At 38.1% G+C, this 24,097-nt stretch overlaps 1 protein-coding gene across 4 annotated transcripts in view; it reads right to left on the minus strand.

Moving 5' to 3' along the window:
• Positions 1 to 708: 708 nt before the first annotated feature.
• Positions 709 to 24,097, minus strand: part of PSIP1 (PC4 and SRSF1 interacting protein 1) — a 44,492-nt gene continuing 21,103 nt past the window's right edge. For 2 of the 4 annotated variants that reach the window (XM_066617573.1, XM_066617572.1), the window contains exons 8-17: positions 21,184 to 21,286; positions 18,596 to 18,674; positions 17,871 to 18,099; positions 16,458 to 16,576; positions 13,550 to 13,605; positions 12,555 to 12,625; positions 10,803 to 10,904; positions 10,350 to 10,569; positions 9,365 to 9,476; positions 709 to 4,413 (exon numbers count right to left, since the gene is read on the minus strand). In XM_066617573.1, coding sequence (XP_066473670.1) covers positions 4,353 to 4,413; positions 9,365 to 9,476; positions 10,350 to 10,569; positions 10,803 to 10,904; positions 12,555 to 12,625; positions 13,550 to 13,605; positions 16,458 to 16,576; positions 17,871 to 18,099; positions 18,596 to 18,674; positions 21,184 to 21,286 — 1,152 coding nt within the window. In that variant the 3' untranslated portion in view covers positions 709 to 4,352. Of the gene's footprint in view, positions 4,414 to 9,335; positions 9,477 to 10,349; positions 10,570 to 10,802; positions 10,905 to 12,554; positions 12,626 to 13,549; positions 13,606 to 16,457; positions 16,577 to 17,870; positions 18,100 to 18,595; positions 18,675 to 21,183; positions 21,287 to 24,097 lie in introns of all 4 variants that reach the window. The other 2 variants (XM_066617574.1, XM_066617575.1) reach the window with 2 other exon arrangements.

Raw genomic sequence — 24,097 nt, forward strand, 5'->3', positions numbered from 1 at the left:
CTTCTCCTTGGTTCAGGTAGAATGCATACTAACCTGGGCCAGACAGAAACTTGGAAAATGGCCTAGTTTTTTTTTTTTTTGTAGGGGCAGGGGGATTTTGCTTTTTATCTTGAAAACTGGTATTAGAATAATTATCTACTTAAAGGTGAGATGGTTATATGTTACTTACAATTGTAACTAATGCTGGCCCTGTTGCATTTCAAATCCAGTGACCTTCAGTGCTATATTGAATTTACACAATGAACAATAAATTATAGGGAAAACATTTTGCCCTTAATTCTATGAGTCCCAGGAGCTGCTGTAGGACAGCTGGGTCCATTTTTAGTTTAGTATTTTCTTTTGAATGATTCCTCTGAGTCAAACCCAAAATTGGACCCAGCTGTCACTTTCTAATTAAACTTTTTGCACACCAGCTGTGTGTTGTGTTTTGGTTACTTGTTTAATGGTGTTAGCATTAAAGTCATCACAACATCAAAGCACACATTTTATTTCTCAGGCCTAGTTAACTATCATGAACACTATTGTGAGATTTTGTTTTGCCTATGAACCAATGACTCTGGCTGTTCACAAGAATGGTTGCCTCTCCTCTGCCCCAAAAAAGAATTTTAAAAAAATCTAAATTCTGCACCAATATTTGCTTAATTTTCATTTATTTTTGCATTTGTTGATCACTAGAAAGGCAAAGAGCAATAGATATTTAACCTCCGTATCCTTAACTAACAGATGATCCTTTCAGTTGCATGCTGACTGACTTCTAAAGTTTTGCTAGGCATTACCTATGCACTTTTACACTTTATTTTTGCAAGTCTGAAACCTAAAAATATTTAATTAAAAATTACAACTTTCTGTAACATTTTTTTTCACTTGTGTAGAATTGCTACCAAATGGCCAGACTATATAAAATTTTCCCCTGAACATGCAACTGAAAAGGTAAGAGAGGATGAAATCAAGGAGGCCTTCCTTTTCTAAGGTTTGAGCTACATTGTTGGCTAAGTTCCTCAGTTTGGCATTTAACCAGATAACTATGAATATTGGGATGGGCACTTTGCACGGAAAATCAGTGGCAGAATATAGGGGTGTTTAGCAACTCTTGGGCTTGCTAATTCTTTCCTGCACTCATTCCTTCTCCCTGGAGGGTGGTTTTTCTACAACTGCCATTTTTAATTCTTAATTTTCTTAATTACTGCCATGGAGTAAAAAATTATTTCAAGTAGCTCTGGACTTTTCACAGATATTTCACAGTACACACCTTCCATGATTATCACAAATTTTATACTAAGAGGGAAAGATCCCTGGGTAATAAAGCAAGCTTATTTTTCCTCATTGAGTTCATTGTGGTATTCCTTCAAAAGAAATGTACCATTTATATAGTACCAAACATGATTTCCCCACCATTTCATAAATTACTAGTAGAAAAGCATATTATAAAAGTACTGATATTCCAGTCCATAGGTCTTCAACCAGTGGTCAGAGCAGCACTGCTGTTGCCATTGTTTTGTGGCCTACATAGTCTGAACAGTAGGAAAAATTTTACCTATCTCCACCAGTATTTTTATCATCGGACACCATACTCCATTATTCCATAAAACCAATAAATGGAAGTCTGTATGTGCAGACTGTAGCAGCCACTTGGTGCTAGCTGTTTTCAATAGCTCCTACAGATTCTAAAAAATCAGTGAACAGGTTGCGATCTGTGATAAAGCCTGACCCCTTTTCCAGCAATGCAATTACTAAGGGTGGGTTTAGCTCTACCCTAGTATACCACATATATTTTCTCAAGTAAACAGCTTACATCTATGCACAAACAAAAATGTTGTGCATTTAGAGAGGAAGTTGCAATAGGAGAAAAACTGCTGCGTGGGTTAATCCAGTTTCAACAAGGAGGAACTAACAGGACATATCCATAATTTTTCTACCCATAATGCATTTCATTTCAGCACCGTATGAAGTTAATTATTATTAACAGTATTTATATGCCGCTTTTCAACTAAAAGTTCACAAAGCCATTTACAGAGAAAAATCAAATAACTAAATGGCTCCCTGTCCCCAAAGGGGCTCACAATCTAAAAAGATGCAAATGAATACCAGCAGACAGCCACTAGAACAGACACTGCTGGGGTGAGGTGGGCCAGTTACTCTCCCCCTGCTAAAAAAGGAGCACCCACTTGAAAAAGTGCCTCTTACCCAATTAGCAGGGGTTCTGCACTATATGAGCCCCTACTACTCAGATAGGATTGTGTAAGTTTTAAATTTTTTGAGAAGATAAAAGCATATCCTGGATGTGCATAATTCTTGCAATGCAATGGTGCCATCTGCTGTTTCAGCAACAATATCAGTAGTTACAAGGGCAGAGGTGGAGAACAGGCTGTGGCTTGTGACATAAAGGTTGTAATCAAATACTGATCATTTGTATATGCTTAGCATGCAAAGAATACCACATGTCTTATCTTGATGCAGTTCTTACAATAACTGGCTAAAGCAAGTTAACAGTGCAGGTGGGGAAGTGATCCTGAAGGAGTGGCTTATGAGTGCTTCTATGTCTAAAACAGATAAGCTACATTAGTCCAGTAAATCAAAGTTGTGAATTTTAACTATAAGTAATCTCGTTATTCAAAAGGAATGTTACACAGTAAACCTCCCACTTGTTCAGGCTAATTTAATCAGATTGAATCGGCTATTTTTGCAATATGGTATATCCCAATCTCCTCAACAGATTGTACGTCCATGCTATAATCAGTTTCACTTCAGAATGCGATGCAAAGAAGTGGCACCAGGATGCAGTTGTCTTGTGTGCTCCATGAGGCATCCAGTGGGCTGTAAGATACAGGAAGCTGGACTAGATGGGTCTTCAGTCTGACCAGCGGGGCTCTTATGTTCACTTCTGATACATACTTGGAAGTTAGGTGGTTAGTTTCCCCACCCCCTCTCACCAGTGAGGTGGGCTACTTTGTAGGGATGCCCACTAATTGAGAATTGCCCAGGCCAAGCTGATGTTGATTTAATAAGGGGCTCTTTGTTTTCTATGAATGGGGCAACCATATAACTGGTTGTCCAAACTAGGATGTTCTCTGCTTCTCCTGCCTGCTCAACTTACTTTTGCAAGTCTGGTAGTGGAAAATCAGTGCCCTCCCAGAAAGGCCCCCTTTGAAGGCATTTTACTCAACACACCACCAATCTCTACAGCCTCTGTCTGCAGCCCTTTCTGGGTTTCTTCAGCCCTCTCTCAGTTCCCTTGAACTGCTGGTCTCTCATGCCACTCTCCTGTGTTCTCTGGACAAGCTCAAGCAATGCTGGCCCTCCCATCTGATATTTTGGGACCTGGCTGTCCCTGCCTGATTCAAGGAGAAATGCTAAATGTGATGCCAGGACAACATAGGCAAAATGGGAAATATGGTCACCCTATCTATGGGCAACCCTTATTTTCACCAGTATGAAATTTAATGGGTTCTAAGGAACAACTACTGGCAGCTCCAATGTTCAGAAGGGTTTCAGATGTAATTCTAACTACCAGGGCAAAACCAGTAAGCTCAAGAGAAGCAGCATTTATGAAGAATGGAAACCTAGTTAAGGAAATCAGTTTGTGCAATTCAGGGGAGCCTTTTCACCCTCTACTAATAGAACATTTCTAATTAAAAGTGTACAGATCTATTTTTCTGCATTAACTTTTAATTTTTTAAAACAAATTGCTTCAAGACAGTGTTTTTTTACCAATGTGCATCAATTTAAGGGGAAACACTAGTTCCCTTAGTAGGGTATCTACAATACCAAAAGCATACCACAGAAAGTCAGAGCATATTAAATTGGCACAATTAGCTTTCAAGAACGAAACTAACTTTATAAAGGACTGACTGAATATACTCATAACATTTTAGCTGCTACAAAATGCTCTGTTTCTTACAAAACACACTGAACAGACACTTTGGCAAACAACTCTGAAAACTATGCACAGATAACAGGAAGAAAAAAGATTTATACAAAGAGAGTAGTTTGGCAATTTTAAAATAAAAGTAACTTTTCCTGTCATTAAAAGATGAACATACAGTTGTCAGATAAACAAATACTACAGCTCTAATGATGAAATACACTAACATTTTCAGTCTCTAAACTGACTTGGTCTTTACGTTTGAACTGTGTATTGCCTGTTAATACTGGGGCCAAAATGCTATCAGGACACTTGACATTTAAATACTTTAAAACAAAGGTTAAAGGGGGATTCTTCACAACCCCCACAAGATTGTACACATTAAAATACTATGCTTATAAAATTCTTTAAAACTTTCAGCAATCTAGTTCTCAAATGCAAACCCTTATAGTCCTCTTTAATATGTACTTTACAAAAATTTAGGCTGCATTCATTCATTTTCAGGGGTGGAGGCCTTCGTCTTCTCTTGGTCTCTTCCATCTCCATTCAACCTAGAGAAAAAAATAGCAGATGGGATACTTCTTTGTCTGAATTAAAAATGAAAGACAGTTCATTTTAAAAATATTCAGAGCATGTGTATGAGTAAGAACTACGTGCCATTTAAGGAGATCACTTTGTTTTGGCATGAAACACTATTCGGGGAATGCCTCTACTGAAGATGGTCAATTCCATGGCATCTCTGTATTGAGTGTGATTGAATGATTTAATGCAGAAATACAGCACAATTATTTTCCCCGATTAGCAGTAATCAAGGCCAGAACAGTGAATCCTGAAGGGATGTAGGATAAAGCCTCCTTTGTGATTGGATACTTCTAGATATAGTTCTCTTTTGGCAGTCTGGGAACTGCAATCTTAGGTCAACTTGGCACACCAAGGCTACAATCCTAAAGACAGCCCCAGTCTAGCAAGTAATTTTCAGTAGGCTGCCCTTTATTTCTGTATAAGTAGAGGTGGGTGAAAATGATTTTCTTTTGGTGGATTTAGGTGTTTTCCAATTAGAGGTGCAGAAAGCGGTGTTATGTTTTTACTCAAAATTTACATTATAATCACTTTAAAAGTATACCAGGTAGGTGATACAGTGTCATCAGATACAGCCAGTCACTACCCATGGACTGCCCCCCATTAAATAATAAATTCCAAATAAAAAGGATTTTTTGAAGATTATGTTGTGTCTTTATTTCGTTCGACTAATTTTAGCATACCCAAAGTACTGTGTATAAGATGTTGTGAATGTAGCTGTCCACTCATTTCAACAGTTTATTTCTCATTTACAGTAGTCATTGAAGCACCTCAATTTCAACTGCTCTCTACATCACTCGATTATTAGTTCCATATCCGATTGAGGTATATCTGATTCAAAACCACTTGGGTGATACTCTCTTTGGCTCAGGTATGTTTTTACCAAAGAGTTTATGGGCAAGGACAACTTATCTCATTTCAACTTCTTCACTGATTATGTTTATGACTGATTCTCCAGAAGCAATAGATTTTTGAGAAACAGAAGCAAGCTTAGCGATATGTTCATTTATGAGTTGTTCCTTTTTTTGTCTTGATTGAGCTCAAAGTATTCTGGTCTGTTCACAAGAAGCTGCTGTTGGTAGAATGTTTAGGATAATCCTGGGCCACAGGTGGACTGGGTTACAGTACTCCTTTTCACCATGTGAAGGGAGACATACTTTGTTGTCCATAAAATGATGTCTCTGCTCCAAAGTTTTTCCTCTTATACAGTAGTTAGCAATGTTGTTGTCATGGCTATTTCACTGGGGATATTCTCAGCTACTTCCATTATTGTATCAAGAACAGTAAATAATTCATCTTTTGATAAATGTTGTCTGTGTTGAAGATCGAAAAGGAAGCTGCCAGATGAATAGGACAAACACAAAACTCAGCAATCTTAGTAAATGTTTGTTTTACTACAAGTTATTTTTGGATAGAGGTGAAGGTGGCAAAAGCTCAATTAGATTTCATTCAGTTGGTTGAATCCCTGGAATATCTGGAATGCTTGATGTATCCATTATGTTTCTTGATATTAACTGAAATTAGTAGTTGAAAAGGGAATGATCCTTAAACAGAAATCTAGTACACATCATTGTCAAGAATGATGTGCTTTCAAATGTTCACAGGAATAATTTGGTTCACTGTGTCATCTGTTGAAACACAACGGAAACAGTTCTTTGTGCATAGCAAACCATGTAACTACTTATAGCCGAGCCACCTAGTTTTTGCTGGCAATAAAGAATACTTTTACTCCTGCTTCTTTCTGTGATTTCTTCAAAGTCTGATGAGCAACATGATGATTACTGAACACTGCACAATTGCTTTGCAGTTTGCCAGGACTGTCTTAACTGTAATCACACTTCCTTCGTCTTTTACCAAGAGATTCAGCTCACAAGCAAAACAGCCAAACAATAGTAAATGAGGACATTTTCCCTGAAATATTCACCATGTAACTTTCATATTGGCTGTGGTGTAAGTTATAAAAGATTACACCCTTCACGTAGTAAATCAACGGTGTATTCATTTGCATGACAAGATTTGGTAGCAACTGTTTTCAGGAATATTGGTTCAACTGTTGTAAATATAACGTTCAATATAGCATTTTTTTACATCAGTCTATCCATCTGACATCAGTTGATAATTCTACTTGACCAATCCTAGTCCTCTGAACAACCACTGTTTGACTCTCTCGTAAGTACTAACATGATGGTAACTTATATGATGTAATAATTTGTAATGTTTCTTCCAGTATCAATTTTCAGTTATGAAAAGTATACTGCTTGCAAATGTAGCTCACGATATTGACTTCATCTGTTTTTATCTGGTCTTCTTTTGACATTTTGCCCACACAGCTTGATTAACAACCTTTAATTTCTTGCATAACTATTCATGGATTGCATATCTGGTGGCACTGATCTTGAAAATATCTTCTTTCCCCATTCCTGGCAGTTCAACATTTCCATTTTCCTTTGCAAACCTGCTATTTTGCTTGATCTACCAAGTTCCTGGAATAAAAAGGAAAAAAGAATTTTATTTTCTATTCTAATCTGGTCTCATCCATCAGCTAGAAAAGGAGAAGCAGCAGAGAGCTTGCGTTACCTCTCTCCCAGAAAGCTCAGCTATGCAAATACAAGCTGACCTAGAACAGCAGAGCCAAAGGGAAGCCTAGTCTGCCATAAGACGAAGCTCTATTGGCATTGAAATAATTAAGTACAGGTGAACATTCCTGTTCTCCTCTTGTCTCTGGGGGCTTTTCTGAGCCCCACAGAGATTCAGAATGGCCTTTTCGGCCAGAAAGACATGATTTCTGGTTTCCTTGTAGAGGCTTCATTTAGCATCGGGGCTTGCTTGATGACAGTGGTGCAGGAATGCATCCCTGTCGTTAAGCAACGCCTGACTGTAGTATGTCATTTTTAAAAAAATGCAGTAAGGCTTTTTAGGTGTTTAGTGCAAACAAACTATTTTAAATAAAATGTCCAAAACTGCATTAACAACTTTTAACATTAAAGCACTAAATAGTTTTAATGGTGTTTTCAAACAATAAAGATGGTAGTATAAAATGTTTAATGTACTAATTTATTACTTACATAGGATTCCTGAAGTAGACTTTTCTTAGATGATGTTGTTCCACTACTGTCTTGCATTAGCTTTCTGTATACAGCCTGTACTCAATCAGGACAGCTTCTACATGTTGTTAAATGTTTCTTCATTCTTGTTGCGCTGTTAACATATTCCTGCCCACAATATTTGCATATATACCAACTTTCTTCCTTACTTCAGTGACTTCATTATAATGATGTCACAAAGTAGCTTTATTTTTCTTCATGCATTATTATGACCACTTTAAAAAAACCAAAAGCACTGAAAAACTAACAGATCTTATGCAGATATATTCCCATTCAACAAAAAGAATGAAAAACTAGTCTGGGTGTTTGCTGAAAGTGAAACAAAAGTTAGTCAAGTAACAGTTAAGGCTGCTGAGGCTGGCAGAACATTAGAAATAAGCATTCATTTCTTTAGTAAGCATGGAGAACACTGAACACCAAAGTACAAGTGATGGGCTAGGTGTGCCAAGTTAGCCTAAGGGCTTCAACAAAGGTAAGTTTTTAAATATTGCTACTCTGGTTCTGTGCCTCTAACGCCAATATGTAACACACTTTTTTGCTATCATAGCCAGCATAAAAGTACGTATTTTGAACACCTTAAAACTATCGTAGACACTCGCCTATAAGTCGATCTCACGGATAGGTCGAGAGCAGGTTTTGAGCCAAAAATCATGGAATTTTCTATGAGTCTCAGATAAGTTAGAGATTAAACTTAGGGAGGTGTCTGACTAGTTTTGTCTGATTTTACCTGAGGTCAGAACCTGAAAAATAACCTTCTAGTAATTGTTATCCTAAGAACTGTAGTCTCTAATTTATTAAAAATTTAGTAAAAGATCATAAAATACATTTTTATTCGTTAACTTTTCAAATTCTAGTCTTCATAACCGTTTTGTACACTATCAGAGTAAGCGCATTGTAAACCACATACATGGAGAACCATTAATCAAATCCTTCTCTAAAATGCCTGGTGTGTTAAACCAGAGGCACAACATGTAACATACAACTTGTAACTGGGTGTGTGCAAATCAACTCACAGCGGAGAGACAAGCAACAAGGAATTACTATGAGCACGTGCAGCTACACACAGCTGCAATCCTATTTACTCAGAAGTAGACCCATTGCTTTTCATGGGTGTTATTCTTAAGTAATGATGCACTGAATTGTAGCCTGCGACTTTGTTTCAGATTGAAATGAGGATTACATCCTGGTGTTTTCAAAGCCAGACCCTAACTTAAGGGGATATGAAATTCTTTGAAAATGACTTATCTAGAACTGTTCTGAAGCAGCAGCAAAAAGAAATAAAAGGAGGCATTTTTCCTTCTTCAAACTGGAAGGGAGTTGAAGGTGCTTATGGGAGTTATGAGGAGGGTTTGTGAGGAGTAAATGCTGCACTTCCATAGCAGCAACCCTCATACAGACTACAATTTTCATAAGCGCCTTCACTTCTCTTCCTGTCTGGAGAAGTTAAAATGGCTGCCTGTGAATGCCGTAATTACTAGTGAAAATTCTTCTTTTTCCTCCATCCGTGTCCTGTTTCTTAGCTCAGTTCCACCACCCACTTCACCAGAGAGCTGCTAAGGGCAAGTTTTTCCCAAAAACTCCCAGAGGCTTCAGCTTTATTCACTGTATTGACCTGTGTATAAGTCAATCCAGGTTTTCATGCTCAATTTTTAGGCGTAATTTTTTTTTCCCAACTTATAGGCGAGTATATACAGTACATGGAAAATTAAGAGTCATTCCAAATAAAACTTGAGTTATTTTTTGAGTTAATTGCTTAAAACATTATATAACTGAAAATAATTTTTTATTACTTCTCTTAAGATTGAAAGCTGTCCCTTACTTCTTCTTACTGCCAGCATCAAGCTTCTCTCTTTTCTCCTCTGTGCTGTCTCCGTTCTGTTGCGACTGGTTTGTATCTTGAGCATCAGAACCCCCATTCACTATCTTTGTACCTTTAATGTTGAAAATGTAAACAGACAACAGTGTTTCTCTGTGTCATGTCTGGTTTCTAAATTACGCAAAAGGTAACAGCTACTTCTGATACAGCTGTGATAATTATATTTTTTATAATTCTGGACACTGCACCAAAACTAACAATTATCAAAGCAGTGCTGCAGTCTCAGGAACACATATTTCAAACATTTTGCTGAGTTCACAAATCCCCCTTCCAAAATTTAAAAGTTGGATCCTCAGTGTGGAGGATTCCTGCCTCCTCAGATTTAACTAACTGGTCCTGATCTAGATAAAAGTTAAACTAAACTAAGCAATGGGATTTACATTAGCTCCTAGTAACTTCTTCCACTGGTTTCAATGGGATTTAATCATAACTAGCCTCAACTGGATTGTGGACTAAAAGATTAGGATGCAAACACTGTTACTGCCAAATTCAGATGTAATAGACATTTTTGGAAGTGCTGCTGCAATGCACAAACAACAATTTAAATGACAACACATCATGCAGAAGTATCAACTTTCTAACCAGAAGATGAAAAGTTTCTAGATACACAAAAAGGAAACGAGCATGTGTAAAGATAGATATTTTTGTTGCAGCATTTTCCACTGTTGGAAACAAACCATTACAAAAAAATGAGCAATTGCTTATTCTTTGGCAATGAGAATAATTATAGCAAGGCCAGTAGGATTATAAGAGCACATGTTCAGTTTGTATTTTATGCTTAGTTACAGGTAATAGAAGAGCCTCTTAAGATTGTGCTTATCTTTCTCCCACCTCATTCTCCACAGGTAGAAAGTAATGCCACATCTGATGCATCACTGCAATGGTTCAGGCTAGTGAATGCCAGTGTTTCTAGTGAGCAATCACATACCTGTTTGCTCTCTTTCTTTTTCAGCTTTCTTATTTGGTCCTTTCTTCCATTGCTCTTTGGTTTTGTTTGCCTCCTCATGCTGCTTCTGTTCAGCTAGAGACTTATTTAGTACTTGTGAAAGAACAGAATCACCCTCTCCAACAAGAAACATGGTCTTGAACTTGTTGTAGAGCATAGTGGACTTCTCCATGATAACCTGGCTGACCTTGAACTTTCGTATCTGAAAGGAAGTTTAAAAGAGATATACACTCATTTTTCTCTCTCTTTCACACACACCTAAACTCTTCAGTCATGTGATGTAAAAGCAATTATTCTGGTAAGCCACAAATAATAGTTTGTTATTCATTGCACTGCATTCCAGTTTGGTCATCAAAAAGTTGTACCTTTCAAAAAAGGCAACAGTAAAATACAATTTAAATTTTTGCATTTCTTTATAGGAGATATCAATCTTACTTTCTTAAGTGTCAAAATCATCTCTGAATGCTTCTGAGCTTGCTGCATTGTTACTGGAAGTGAAGCAAGTTCATCCAATGCCTCAATGCATCTGCTTACGTTCTAAATACAAAGTCAAAAATTTAATTTCAGCAGGCACTCCCATCACAGAGAAAGAGCAGAAAAGAATTTTTGGGAAAAATATTTTATGCTCTGTACAGTTAAAGACATATAGGACCTCAAAATAATTTTACAACTTAATTGAATTTCAAAGTTGAGAACATAACAATCTGCCTTATACAGAGCTTGATCATTGGTTCATCTAGATCAGGGCAGGTTAAACTGTAGTCCAAGGGCTGGATCTGGTGCATGTGCTTATCCCTCTGCCACGCAACAGAGGCAAACCGTTCCATGGGGGAAGCCACTAATCTTCCGTTCCAATCTCCCTCAAATTGCGCACTGGCCAGTCACTTCTGTGCTGCCTTGCCCGTCAGCTGTGCACCTGGAGTTCAGGGCAGACGCGGCTGGAAGGTGCACGGTTTGAGGGAGATCAGAATGGAAGATCAGCTCCCCCGCACAATGGTCTGCCTTGGTCACGCTGGGGAAGCCCTTTTCTGTACATGCTCGGTTGGCACTTTGAGCACCGCTGATCTAGATCAGTATTAGCAACACTGAGTCAGTGGTTCTCCAGGGTTTCAGACAGAAATGTTTCTCTGTCACACTTGGAGGCACCAAGGATTGAACCTGGAATATTCTGCAAGGCATTCTCATTACTTAAAACATAACCCAGAAAATGGATCATCCATTACTTTTATTTTTGCATTGACAGTATCACAAAACTTTATCTGATATTTTGCATACTCGGACTTACAAAATGAAGGATGAATTAACACGACCAAACCCATCTTTTCTAGACACAGTTCAGCCAACCTGAAAGTACTGCAAACTACCAGTATTAAACATGTGCTTAAATCAGTGGGACTTCAAAGCGCTTAACTTTAGCTGATTTGGGTCCTCTCTACTTTAATACAGTGGTCTTTTCAGTCATGTAATTACACTATGCTGGTCTTGTGAAATTGTTAAGTTACAGGCCAGCATGCCTTAAAATAAAATTAAAGCATTAAAAGAATCACAACTTCCAAACATGGTTGAGTGCTCAGGATTAGAGTGTAGAAGTCTTCAGCCATGTGTTAGAAATTTCTGAGCATGGAGGTGAACAGGGTCTCACAGCCAGAAATCCTACACACTTACCTGGAAATAAATCCTGTTGAATTCATTGGGACTTACTTCCAAGTATACATGTATAGATTGTGCTGCAATCTTTCATTTCAAGAACAATAGTAGTAGATTCTTTTAAGAATTCCCCTAGTCTACAGTGCAGATAATCATCCCAGAAAGGGTGCATTTTGAAGTTTGTAAAGGCAAAGTTATCTACTAACTAACATTCAGATATATTTAAAACTATCAAGGTGCCAACTGAAAACACAATGCAGATCTCTTGAGTTGGTAATAGAAGGGGTGAAGACAGACAAAACCAATCCGTCTATTCTGTTCATAGTCCATTCTTGTTCAAATTTTAAAAAAATTATAGTCCACTTTTCAAGTTACTTGAGGTTGTAAACATGAAAATCTATCTTCTAGTCAAAGAAAAGACACTAACAGGCAATATTTGTTTCATAGGAATATACATTTTAATGAAGTTTATTAACTTTTTAAAAAACTGGAAGGATTCTCTGCTTTAGGGCACTCATAGATATAACGCAATATACTCACAAGATGGTCAATTTTGAGTGAGTTTTTTATTTCTGCATGTATTCTTTGAAGCCGAGAATCCATTGATGTTTCTAAATATTAAGCAAAAAAAATAGTGAATATAAAAGCCATTAAGAATGTCTTTGGACATCTCTAAATCACACAACATACATATAACATAAACAACCTGGCAAGTCAATACTATATTTTGATTACCCTAAAAAAAATTGGTAATTAAGGGCCCAATCCTATCCAATCTTCCAGTGCAAGGACAGCCATGCCAACAGCATGTACACCACATCCTGTGGTGGTGGGGCAGTCACAGAGGCCTCCTCAAGGTATGGAAACATTTGTTCCCTTACCTCAAGGCTGCATTGTGGTTGCACCGGTGCTGGAAAGTTGGATAGGATTGGGCCCTAAGTCTGAAATAGACGACTTTGTTTTTCTGCTATGAAAAAAAATACAAGTCAGTCAGGCTTTTTCATCAACAACAATTTAGTAGTATACAGTAGGTAACATATGAAGCATTCAAATACTGCTTGCAATCTGAATTTCTAAGCATTCCCTATGCTTCATTCACCTGTTTACTAAAATCTTTGTTGTGGTAAAAATTAAGCTCATTTTTACTGGCTCATGACTACACAGAGACAATGTTTTCAGACACATTTTAATACATGAAATATATTTTCAGTACATAATGCCTACAGGTATACTGCAATGACAGTAAAGACAAAAGAAACAGAGTAGGAACAACCAAAATCAAGCTTTGATGGCATATAGTTAGACAAATTTCTGTACCTTATTGAACTTTCCTCCAATCCCCAACAATATTAAAAAGTTGAAAGAACTGATTTATGCACTTTGAAGAAAAAAAAATGATTCACTGAATTGCAAAACCCAGCTATGTTTCTATTAGAAGGCAGCTTGGTAAGGAATGTCTCCACTGACTATTAGTTTAAGGAACAAGAAGTACTCTAAATGAATTTTGCTCATTTAGTGCAAGAATCACTACTGACCTCGTTTCTTCTCCAGCTTTTTAGCTTCTGGTTTCTTCCCATCATCTTTGCTTTGCCTATAAAAAACATTAAATGTTTTAAATAAAACTTAAGCTTACTTATACTTGAAAGAGTAGGAAGTGTAAAAAAGTTTAAAAATGCTAAAATATGCAGCCAAGAATAAACTATAAACTCACGGGATGATGGTTCTTCTTTTAGTAAACACTCAGACAGAAAAAGTTCAGCAGTTATAGCATGCACATATATCCATTTGCTGTCTACACACAAACTACTTAAACAATTTTCTGATTCTATATAAAGTGGCAAGTGTAACACATGACTTATTTCCTGCTTTTTCTCATACAATACAAAGAACAACTTGCTTCTAGTGCTGCCTGTCTTAATATAGGTGGGACCTCTTTATTCACGGATTCAGGACTTGCAGTTGTACCTCACCAAGGGTCCTGAACCCGCAGACCTGCCCACCTGTTATCCTCTGATCATGACCAGAGTTGTGCTCCAGTCACATTCTGAGGCCATTCTGTGGCTGAAAATCAGCACTTCTGGTTTATGGCTGAATCTGATTATTTAGTGGTTAATCTGATTTGCAGCACCTAGAATGGAGGATCTAGGTGCCAAAACCTGCAGATTTTCATATCCACAGGCAGTCTGGGAAAGGATCCCCACGAATACAGAGGCACCACTTGTACATTTTAAACACCATAAGACAACAATTTGATCAGCAGGGAGTCCAACCGTTTAATTTTTGGATTCAGTTCCAGTTATGTTCAGCTTTGTGTGTTTCAGCCAATTTACATAGTAAGACGTAAATACAGGCATAAATACATTCTGGAACGTGCCGTGGATAGCTGAATCCGCCAATACCAGGGATACCCCCACCCTCTGGGGGTGTGTGTCTTCTGAGGCCCATGGAAGCTGTCTGCCCGCAGCCTCTACTGGTCTCAGAATGGCTATCTCAATTTAAAAACCATAACTTTTGGTTTTCTGGCCTGAACAGCCATTCTGTGGCCTGCAGTGGCTACAGGCCAACCTGTGCAGCCACTGTGGGCCTCAGAAGACGCTCCAGAGGTGAGGGGAGCACAATTTGCAGATTCTGTATAAAATGGCAAATGTAACACAGGACTTGGCCTGCACTGCAGGCCTCACCCTAACAGGTACAGGTTGTTTGTACAAGAATTCAGTGTTTAAGAAACAACTGCATGTACAATTACCTAAAATAAACATTCTTCTCGATATTGGTTATATGCATCTATTATTTAAACGTACTTTGGATGTGGTCAGAGTGCATCAACTACATGACTGATGTTCGCTGTTTCTATGTATTTAGCTAAAACTGTTATTTGAAATCACTAACCTTTATCAGTACTTACCATTTTTTAATCAAAAACAAACTTAAAACTGATAAAAAATTTGTATGCAAAACTATTTAAATACCCATAATAAAGTGTACAAATCAGATAGCCCAATCTTTTCCAAAACCCCGCGCTGATGAAACGTAGGCTGTGTTGCATCTCAAGCTGGAAGGCTGGAGGTCTCCTCAAGTAAGAGAACATGTGTCCCCTTGCCCTGGGGAAAGTCTCAGCTGCCGTAATGGCTCTACTTGAACCTGCATGAGCTAAGAAACTGGCACAAGTCTGAGTGGATCCGTGTTGACAGATCTGGCAAGGGAGGGGGAAAAAGAATATGGTGTGCATGGTTGTTGCTGGTCCCACCCCCTCAGAGGCCTAATCTGCCTGCCCCTCCCCACCCTTGCTCCACCCCATTCTGCCTCCACACTGCTCAGCATGAAACTCACTTTCCATGGTGTGCACTGCTCATTCTGTAGGTGCATGCAGGCTGGCACGGGCCTTCGCACCAGTATCAGTAACTGTTTTGCCATCACAAAGTACATTGGTGCCTCGCAAGACGAAATTAATTCGTTCCGCGAGTCATTTCGTTCCGCGAGTCATTTCGTCTTGCGAAGCGCAGTTTCCCATAGGAATGCATTGACATTTAATTAATGCGTTCCTATGGGCAAAAAAAGTCAGAACAAAGTCAAATTTCGTTTACAAAGTGTTTATTAAGTGCTCTTTAAAGGCATACCGTATTTTTCGCTCCATGTAAAGTGAACAGCAGTCAACAGTGGCATTAAGAACCATTATCACTGTCATTAACAAATGGAGAGACTTAAAGGTTTGAATACTCTAGTCTTCTGGAAACCTCAAGAACTCATCATCGCTAGAGTCAGAATTTATGAAGCTCATTTGCTCACAATCACTGACATCACTTTCTTCGCTGTCTTCCTCCCCCTTCCTTAGGGTGAATGTGAGCATAAACTGGCATGAAGATCCCCCGCTCCTTAGGGTGAATGTGATCATAAACTGGCATGAAGATCCCCCCCTTCCTTAGGGTGAATGTGAGCAAACTGGCATGAAGCATAAAAAAAAAAATTCATCTTGCGAAGCATGGTCATTAAAATTCGTCTTGCGAGTCACCAAAAAAAATCGCAAAATGCTTTCGTCTTGCAAGTTTTTCGTTGTACGAGGCATTCGTCTTGCGAGGCACCACTGTACTTTATTTGCGCCGCCTCTATAGGCGGTGTCAATCCAAGTAGCCCCATTGGGGCAGCTGTGGAGTCACCCAGGTAAGGGGAATTATTTTCCCTTGCCCTGGGCTGACCTGCAGTCAGTCCCAAACTTGCACTGGATACAGCACAGGCCCACCAGCCAGCCTGTTCCAGCACAGGTTAGGATTGCGCTGCCCATCACTACAAGGAAAAACAGTACTTACAAGTAATATTCACAGTCATACTTAACTGCCCAAATGCTACTTCCAAACACACCATCATTCATTTATCTGGTCAAAATGTTTCTTTAGTTTTAATGACTACCACAGTGAAACTTTTTGTCAATTGCTGAGTTATACTCACAATTCTGCTTCCATTTGTTCTTCCTGGTTACGTTTTCTCTCTGCTACTTCACGCTCATGTTGCGCTTTAAAAATATTCCTTTTATGAGGCCCCTGAAAATTTCTTCCTCCTTTTTTTTTCTTTTCATTTTAATTTTGAATGGGAGAGAAAAACATTATTTTTAGCAACTGAACCTAACAATTCTGTCAGTTCGAGATCTACCATAGAGTGGTTTCCATGGACAAGAGTTTGATTTATTCACTATATTTTTATCGCCCTTTCTCCTCCTAGGGGGACCCAATGCGACCAAATCTTTCTACCTCTAACAAAGAATTTATGCAAATTATATATAAATGCACTTGACATGTAAGAAAATTCAATGTACGGGTTATGCCTTACAACTGTGAGGTTACATTCCTGGAACTCCCACAGATGCAGTTAATAATATCTGTGGGTCAGGACACCCAGACCTCCAGATGTGACCGGAGCTGAGCGACAGCTCCAGTTGTGTTTGCTAGGTACAGGATGGGCCTCAACATCAGACAGGGAACCTGTGTTGAGCAAAATCTGCAGATACAAAATCTGCGGGTGTCAAGGTCTGACCTTTAATAAGAAAATCGCAACATCCTTAAAATGCCCAAATAGATGTTAGGGCTTGTTTTGTTCAGTCAGAAAGCACCAGCATTCAAACTGTGGATTTGATCAAACAATATTCATGTAAAAGACAGTACAGGTCCAGCCTATGTATACATGGAATTTTTATACATGGATTTGACGCAACACAAATGACCACTGCAAATGAGAAGGAATGTGCTGATACCTGGAGAAGAGGAAAATGCACCCCTTTAAAATCAGTTTTAAAAACTGAACAGTCCTTTAACAATAGCCTCCTTAATGAGAAGAGAGAGGGCAGCTGGCTGACAAACCATCAATCCTTCTCTCTCCAGGCAACTCCTCCCTTGCCGCTGAGCACATGAAAGAAAGCTGATCACTTTGCATTGGTGGGGGGGGGCTGAGTGAAGTGTCTTTGTAAGCACTTGGAGGAGGACTGATTGATGGATTGTCTTCTTAATGACTCTTATCTTACATCACAAAGGTCTGCAAGGCTGTTTTTGAATCACCAGAGCAGAGAAACTGTTTTTTAAATTGATTTGCTATAGTGCTTTTTTGCCATCCAGGTGAGTGCTTGGAATGGAACCCATGCAAATAATGAGGCTCAACCTCTACATAAAAAGCAATTTTTAAAGTTTCTCTATATCTTCCATGCTAGGCCTATAACACTGAATATTGCAACAGTTTTGCCACCAACATCCATTAAAAAGGTATTACTACAGTACAGTAATAAGAAAACAATACTCCATATGCAGCACCAGAACACTAGTGTTACACAAACAAGAATTTTTTTCTCAACAGGGAAAACACAAGCACACATACTTTATTCCCTTCCTGCTCTTCTCCATCTTCTTCAGAATCAGAAGCTGATGTAGATCCCATTTTAGAAGCATTCTTCCGTTGTCTTTCACCTTCTTTTTTGCCTTCTTTTTTGTCTGGATCTTTTCTTACTTTTTCTTCTTCCCTTTGACTCTCTTCATCCCTTTTCAACGGTTTTTTGGGCGGTTTTTCCTCAGCTCCCTTTTTCTTACTCTTATCTTCTTCATGAACACTAAAAAAAAATAAAACAAAAAACCAAATACAAAATCAAGATAATGTGCTTTATTTTCTAGTAAATCCAGAATTTTCTCTTGGGAATGAAAGCAGCTTTTAGGAAGCAAGTCTGTACATAGCTGTCCTGTCTGATAGACACATAAACATGAGCTGAGAGGTGATAGTTTAGAATTCCCCAAGATCAAAACATATCACCTTACTTAAACAAGAAGTTTGGTTTATCAATACACAAAGTACATGATAGTAATCAAGACAATGAACAGAATAAATGTTTTTCCCAGTGTCTAATGCCGTGACGACAAGTCAGCAATACCTTAGGAGGGTACTGCCAGGAGATCCTTTGAACTGAAAATCAAAAGCTGTTTTTCCTTTGCCCTTCTAGGGGAAGATGCTGTATGGAATTCAGGGAGCATAATTTCTGCTAACTTCAAACTGATGACCCTTGCATTTCTAATTTTTCATGACATATATCAATCTCAAAAAAGAAAACTTACACATCACTCTCAGCAGGCAGACAAGGTGGTTTTACCAATTTGGGTCTTCCTCTGGGTTTTGGAACTTTTACTTCAGTAGCTAGTTTCATAAAGAAATAATTTAATGTAGTATCACAATTATGATTTAAACTTAAGAATCTATCAGAATATGAAATTCACTGTTCTGACAATTAACAATGTTAACTATGTTTATGCAACACTGCATCTCTTTAAAGCCCAGTTTTAAATGGAAATCATAGAGTCATCCCTACCAAAAAAAAAATGATTAATTTAGCAAAACTAGCTGCTGCAGCCCTGGACATGTGGAAACAAATGTTTTTTTCACCCCAAAGACAGTCAGATTCAGTCAATTAAAATGCTAATTTATTCTATGCTATCATATGGATAAAATATATGCACACAAAAACAATACATCATTGTATAAACTCTTGCATTGTAGAATAAAACTCAAAAATCAGTGAAACTGTAGACTAACAACATAGCTCAATGACAGGCAACATATTCTCTTTACAAGTTTGACTATGAGGTAACAGAATCAAATAAAGAAAACAAATGTTTTGTTTCTAATCTATGTTTTGGTTCAGACATCATACAGAGACAGGTTTTGTACAATATCTCTAATTTTAGGTGCTAAATTCAGGGGCTCCCCCTCCTTTGTCCACAGACAAGTCAGGAGACTATGGTCTGAATGACTTTACTTCTTCTAAACTGATTTTAAGAGGATCTGATGGTGTCTAAAGTCATCCATCCAGACTTTTTGTATGCATCACTCTTATCCTCATATCCCCTGAAAATTTTCTGAAATCTTCAATTACAGCAGGTGCCCTACACTGTGAGCATAAAAGAAGTATGGAAATTGGTGTGGAAACTGCTGAAAAGAAATAGATGAGAAAATCTCCAATGTGTGCATGCATGCGTTTCCCTTAGTAAATTAAGGCTATAGTTTTTTGTTTTTTGAATACTGATACATATACTTTCAGATGCTGATCTAAGAACTTCTGCTACATTCCTTGGGAAGATTATTTCAACATGCTGAATAGTTTAAAGACATGCCTACATGGAAGAAAATTATGTGTTCAATTGAGGGTTTGCTTATCACAAAGCAAAAGCAGAGGTTCCTGAGCTTTCCTTGAACCTACGTAAGAGGGAACAGTCATTCCGCAATCCCTACAAAATGGACCTGACTCCTTGGGCAGTGGAAGATGAGGTTACCACAACTGTGTTTAGCTTATAGACCTGGAAGATCCAGGTTCAAATCCCCACTCAGCCATGAAGCTACCTTGGCGACCTTAGGCCAATCACTTTCTCTCAGGCTCAGCTACCTCACAGGGTTGTTGTGAGGACAAAAGAAGGAAACCATGTACTTGAGCTCCATGAAGGAAGGGTGATATAAAAATGTGAAGAATAAATAAATCATTATACTTCTGAGTCTATACTCTGTCCAGTGACTTCTTCCAAGATAAACTCCTCAAAGTAAATTGTCTGCAGCTGAGGTGTTATGAAGAAACATATTAACCACACAGCACAGTATTTTATGGTAAGGCTGCTGGAAGCATTTGATTGCCATCAAAAAGGTCTGACATCATCAAAGAAGTGGAATCACTAGCATTTATATTCCTCTGTAGCAATACCATGCTACATAATGTACTCACAAATGCTCAAACAAATGCTGTGGAACATGCTGTCTAATTGTGTGTATCAATGAGAGTATTTAGACCTTTGTATATGAAAATAACCTCTTCCCTTTTCATACTTAAAATGTTTACATTTCTTTAATTGGCCACACAAGTGGGTCAAGGACAAACTCAACCATCAAACTTTCATGTAAGTCAAGAGAGAAGACTGATTTACACACACTCAATGCTAAAATGATTTAGCAAAGGAAAACCTGGGCATATTTGAATTTACAAGGAATAAATTTTAAACAAATAGCTCAATGGTGTTTTCTGAAGTGTATTGCTGTATATGTATTATCTTTGTATAACTAACTTCATATTAAGCTAAAACTGTCTTAAAACTGAATCATAAATGTTTACACAACAGAGAAACAGATTTCCTGGCTGCTGCACTGTGGAATTTTATATGTTAACTTTCAGACTGGGATTTTTAAAGGTCTAACTTTACTTTAGTGATGCATTACTGTAACACAAAACATCAATCTGCAGAGCACACCCAAAGACAACTAACATTTACAAATATAAAAACATTAAGAACTGGCATAGTTAATTGAGCATTGTAACATTACTTCTAAAGAGTACTGAAAGGATCAGATACAACATCTACAGTTAGTTGAACACCCTTTCAAAATACTTGTAAATGTTGGACAGAAGCAAAAAAAATCACATTGAGACTGAATATCACAGCCTGACATTATAAGCAACCAGTTCCATCAGTGTTATGTATGGTGACATCACCTATAGAAATGTCTTTTAGCCATTTCCATTTTGTTCATAACTACAGCCAGTTACTTGTAGCTTGAACTGGTGTGGTCTACAAAAATTTTACCGCTTGATTCAGTTACCTGTATAAAACAAGTAAGATCTTAGAACTTATGAAGAGAATAGACAAAGGGCAGCTCTATAACTTACCAGCTGGCCTACCTCTTTTAGGGCTTGCTTTTGGAGCTGTAGCCACTGTAGGGGTTGCTGCCACTGCCATTGCTGCTGCTTCAGCTTCAGCTTGTTTTTCAGCCTGTATTTTTAAAAAAACCATCCTTCAAAAGTTTAACTACTTTTGCTACTATTACAAGTACTGGAACAGCATAAGTACAACTACATTCCCCAGAAATCCTAATCGTATTGGGAGATATACTCCCAATATGAGAATCCAAGTTAGTATGATCCTCTAGATCACGGGTGGGTAAACATTTTGGCAGAAGAGTCACATCACATCATCTCTCTGACTTTCCTTTTACTTTACCTTTATTGGCATAAAAATAAGCAATTTCATACAAAGTCATAGCACAGAGAGAAAAAGGCAGATCCTTATGAGGAGCTCTAACAGGCCACATCAGCTAACATCTATCTTTGCTATATTACACAATAGGCTAGTCAAAGTCAAAGATTGTTTATTGTATTAGCTAATAGCCATCACAATAAGATAAAACATGTAAATCCAAAAATACATCAAGATACAAACAATGATAAAATTAGGTCAAAATCAAGCACAAAAGGCACCTACACCCATTATATTAAGGAATCTTCTTTACAATCTACCGCTATTTTCCCCAGGTAGTTCACACGAATAGTTCTGGCAGCTTTAGCAAACAACGCCACACTACAGGTGACCGATGGGTCACAATCGGAAAGTAACCAATACAATTTCGTGTGTTCTCCCCTTGAAGGGTAGCCAAAATAGGCTCCAAAAATCTTACCCTAGGATTTTGATAAAGCTGACGATGAAGCAGGTAATGTACAATATCTTCAATCTGTCCTGCTCCGCAAATACAAAGCCTCAAATGCCTGGGAACTGACATATATCTGCCATCTAGAACTGCAGTTGCATAGTTTGAAAACGCAGTTCAGTGAACGCCTTTCTCAAGGAGGCAAAGGTAAGTGAATATAAATATTGCACTCTTGAGTGACTTGGTTTCAGGAAACAGTACAACTGGGGAAAATTTGAAGATCTTACTATATCTAAGTCCTGATCATTATCCAGTTTAAACATCCATTCCCTTAGCATTTGTTTTATTTCAGAAAAGACAAAAATGTCAGTAGAAAGAGCTTTAGACTTTAGGAGCATTTGCACCAGAGTGGCCCAGCCTCCTCTTCTCCACTGCTCGGCCAAACAGAGTTTAGGAAGACGATTTTCCGACATGTCCAGGACTCTCTTGTAATAAGAAATTATAGCTACGGCAGCCCTGGCCTTAATAGATACCATACCTGTCTCCATTCCAAGAAAAGCTGCCGGAGTAGATGGTGGAACAGCTAAAATGTGCCTCAAAAATTTATTTTGAGCAACTTCGCGAATATATATGTTGTTCTGTTTAATACCCCAGATCTCTATACCATATAACATTTGGGAAATTACTTTCCCCAAGAAAACCTTTAAAGCTGGAATTACCAAGTTGCCTCCTCTAGAATGGAAAAATTTTAATAAGGCATAACTTGATTTTTGTGCTAATGTTTTAACATTCTGAAGTTGGAATTTCCAGCTGTTTCTTTCGTCAAGGAATACACCCAAATATTTAAAGGCAGGAACTTGTTCAATCTTGCGATCACCCAAAGTCCAATTAAATTTTAGAGAACGCTTGCCAAAAACCACTATTTTGGATTTGGCGTAATTCACCTTCAATTGCTCCGAATCACTGCAATCTTGCAGCTTACTTAGGATTCTCTTAAGCCCTTTCCTATTCAATGATAATAAAACAGTGTCGTCTGCATAAATGAGGGTTGCAATCTTATGATTTCCAATTGAGGGGGGGGGAATTATCTGCATGAGTTAGAACATTTACAATGTTGTTGATATAAAGATTGAAAAGAAGTGGGGCCAACGAACACCCTTGTCTAACACCTTTGGTAGAACAAATTTCCTCCGTCAGTCTACCATCTGCACTTATCCTTACCCTCAAGGTGGTATTGGTATATAATTCTTGCATTAAAAGCAGCAACCTCCTATCAATATTAGTCCCAGCAAGCTTATCCCATAGACGATCCCTAGGGACAATAGGCTAGTCTGCATTTTGCAAAATTATCCTCTGGGCTCCAGACATTGCAGTCCTCCTTTGAATGACTAGTTGTAGATATATTGCTGTTGACTGCACAAGATCCTCACCCTTGGCTGCTAGTAAACTGCAAACAATATCTGTGTCCGATTTTATAGATAAAAGAACTAAATATGGGGCTAAACATGTTTGATGCAGATTATTGTACAAGGACAGCACAAAAGTATATGGTCCATGGTTTCAGGATCTTTCTCATGGCATGTGCAGCATTTAGCCCCATTTCCCTGATCTTTCTGACACTGTGTCATGAGCTGGGAAAAAATTTATTTACATTTCAAATTTGAATAAATTTACATAAATGAATGCATTATATGAATGAATTTTCAGGCAGGAGGTCTGGTCTAGAGGGTAGAGCCTCCGTTAGCCCCCAGGATTTGCCCAGATAAAGCTGCAGATTTCACTGAGCTTCCCTACTCTCATAAATTACAAGAATGAAAAAGCAAAAATGGGTAGTGGCAATAAATAGGGCCTTCTTAGTAGTGGCACAAACTCTATGAAATTCCCCCCCCTTTTCATTAGCAAACTACTCCCTCTTTATTTTTCCATTTTTTAATTTTTACATTAGCCTTCAGATTTTATTATGGCAATGTTAGTGTTCTACAATTTTTTACGTACAGTGGTGCCTCGCAAGACGAATACCTCGCACACCGAAAAACTCGCAAGACAAAAGCGTTTTTGCGATTTTTCTGGTGACTCGCAAGACGAATTTTTCTATGCCGTGCTTCGCAAGACGAATTTTTTCTATGGCCGTGCTTCGCAAGATGAATTTTTAAAATTAA

This window comes from Tiliqua scincoides, chromosome 2, assembly GCF_035046505.1.
Source record: "Tiliqua scincoides isolate rTilSci1 chromosome 2, rTilSci1.hap2, whole genome shotgun sequence".
NCBI lineage: Eukaryota > Metazoa > Chordata > Lepidosauria > Squamata > Scincidae > Tiliqua > Tiliqua scincoides.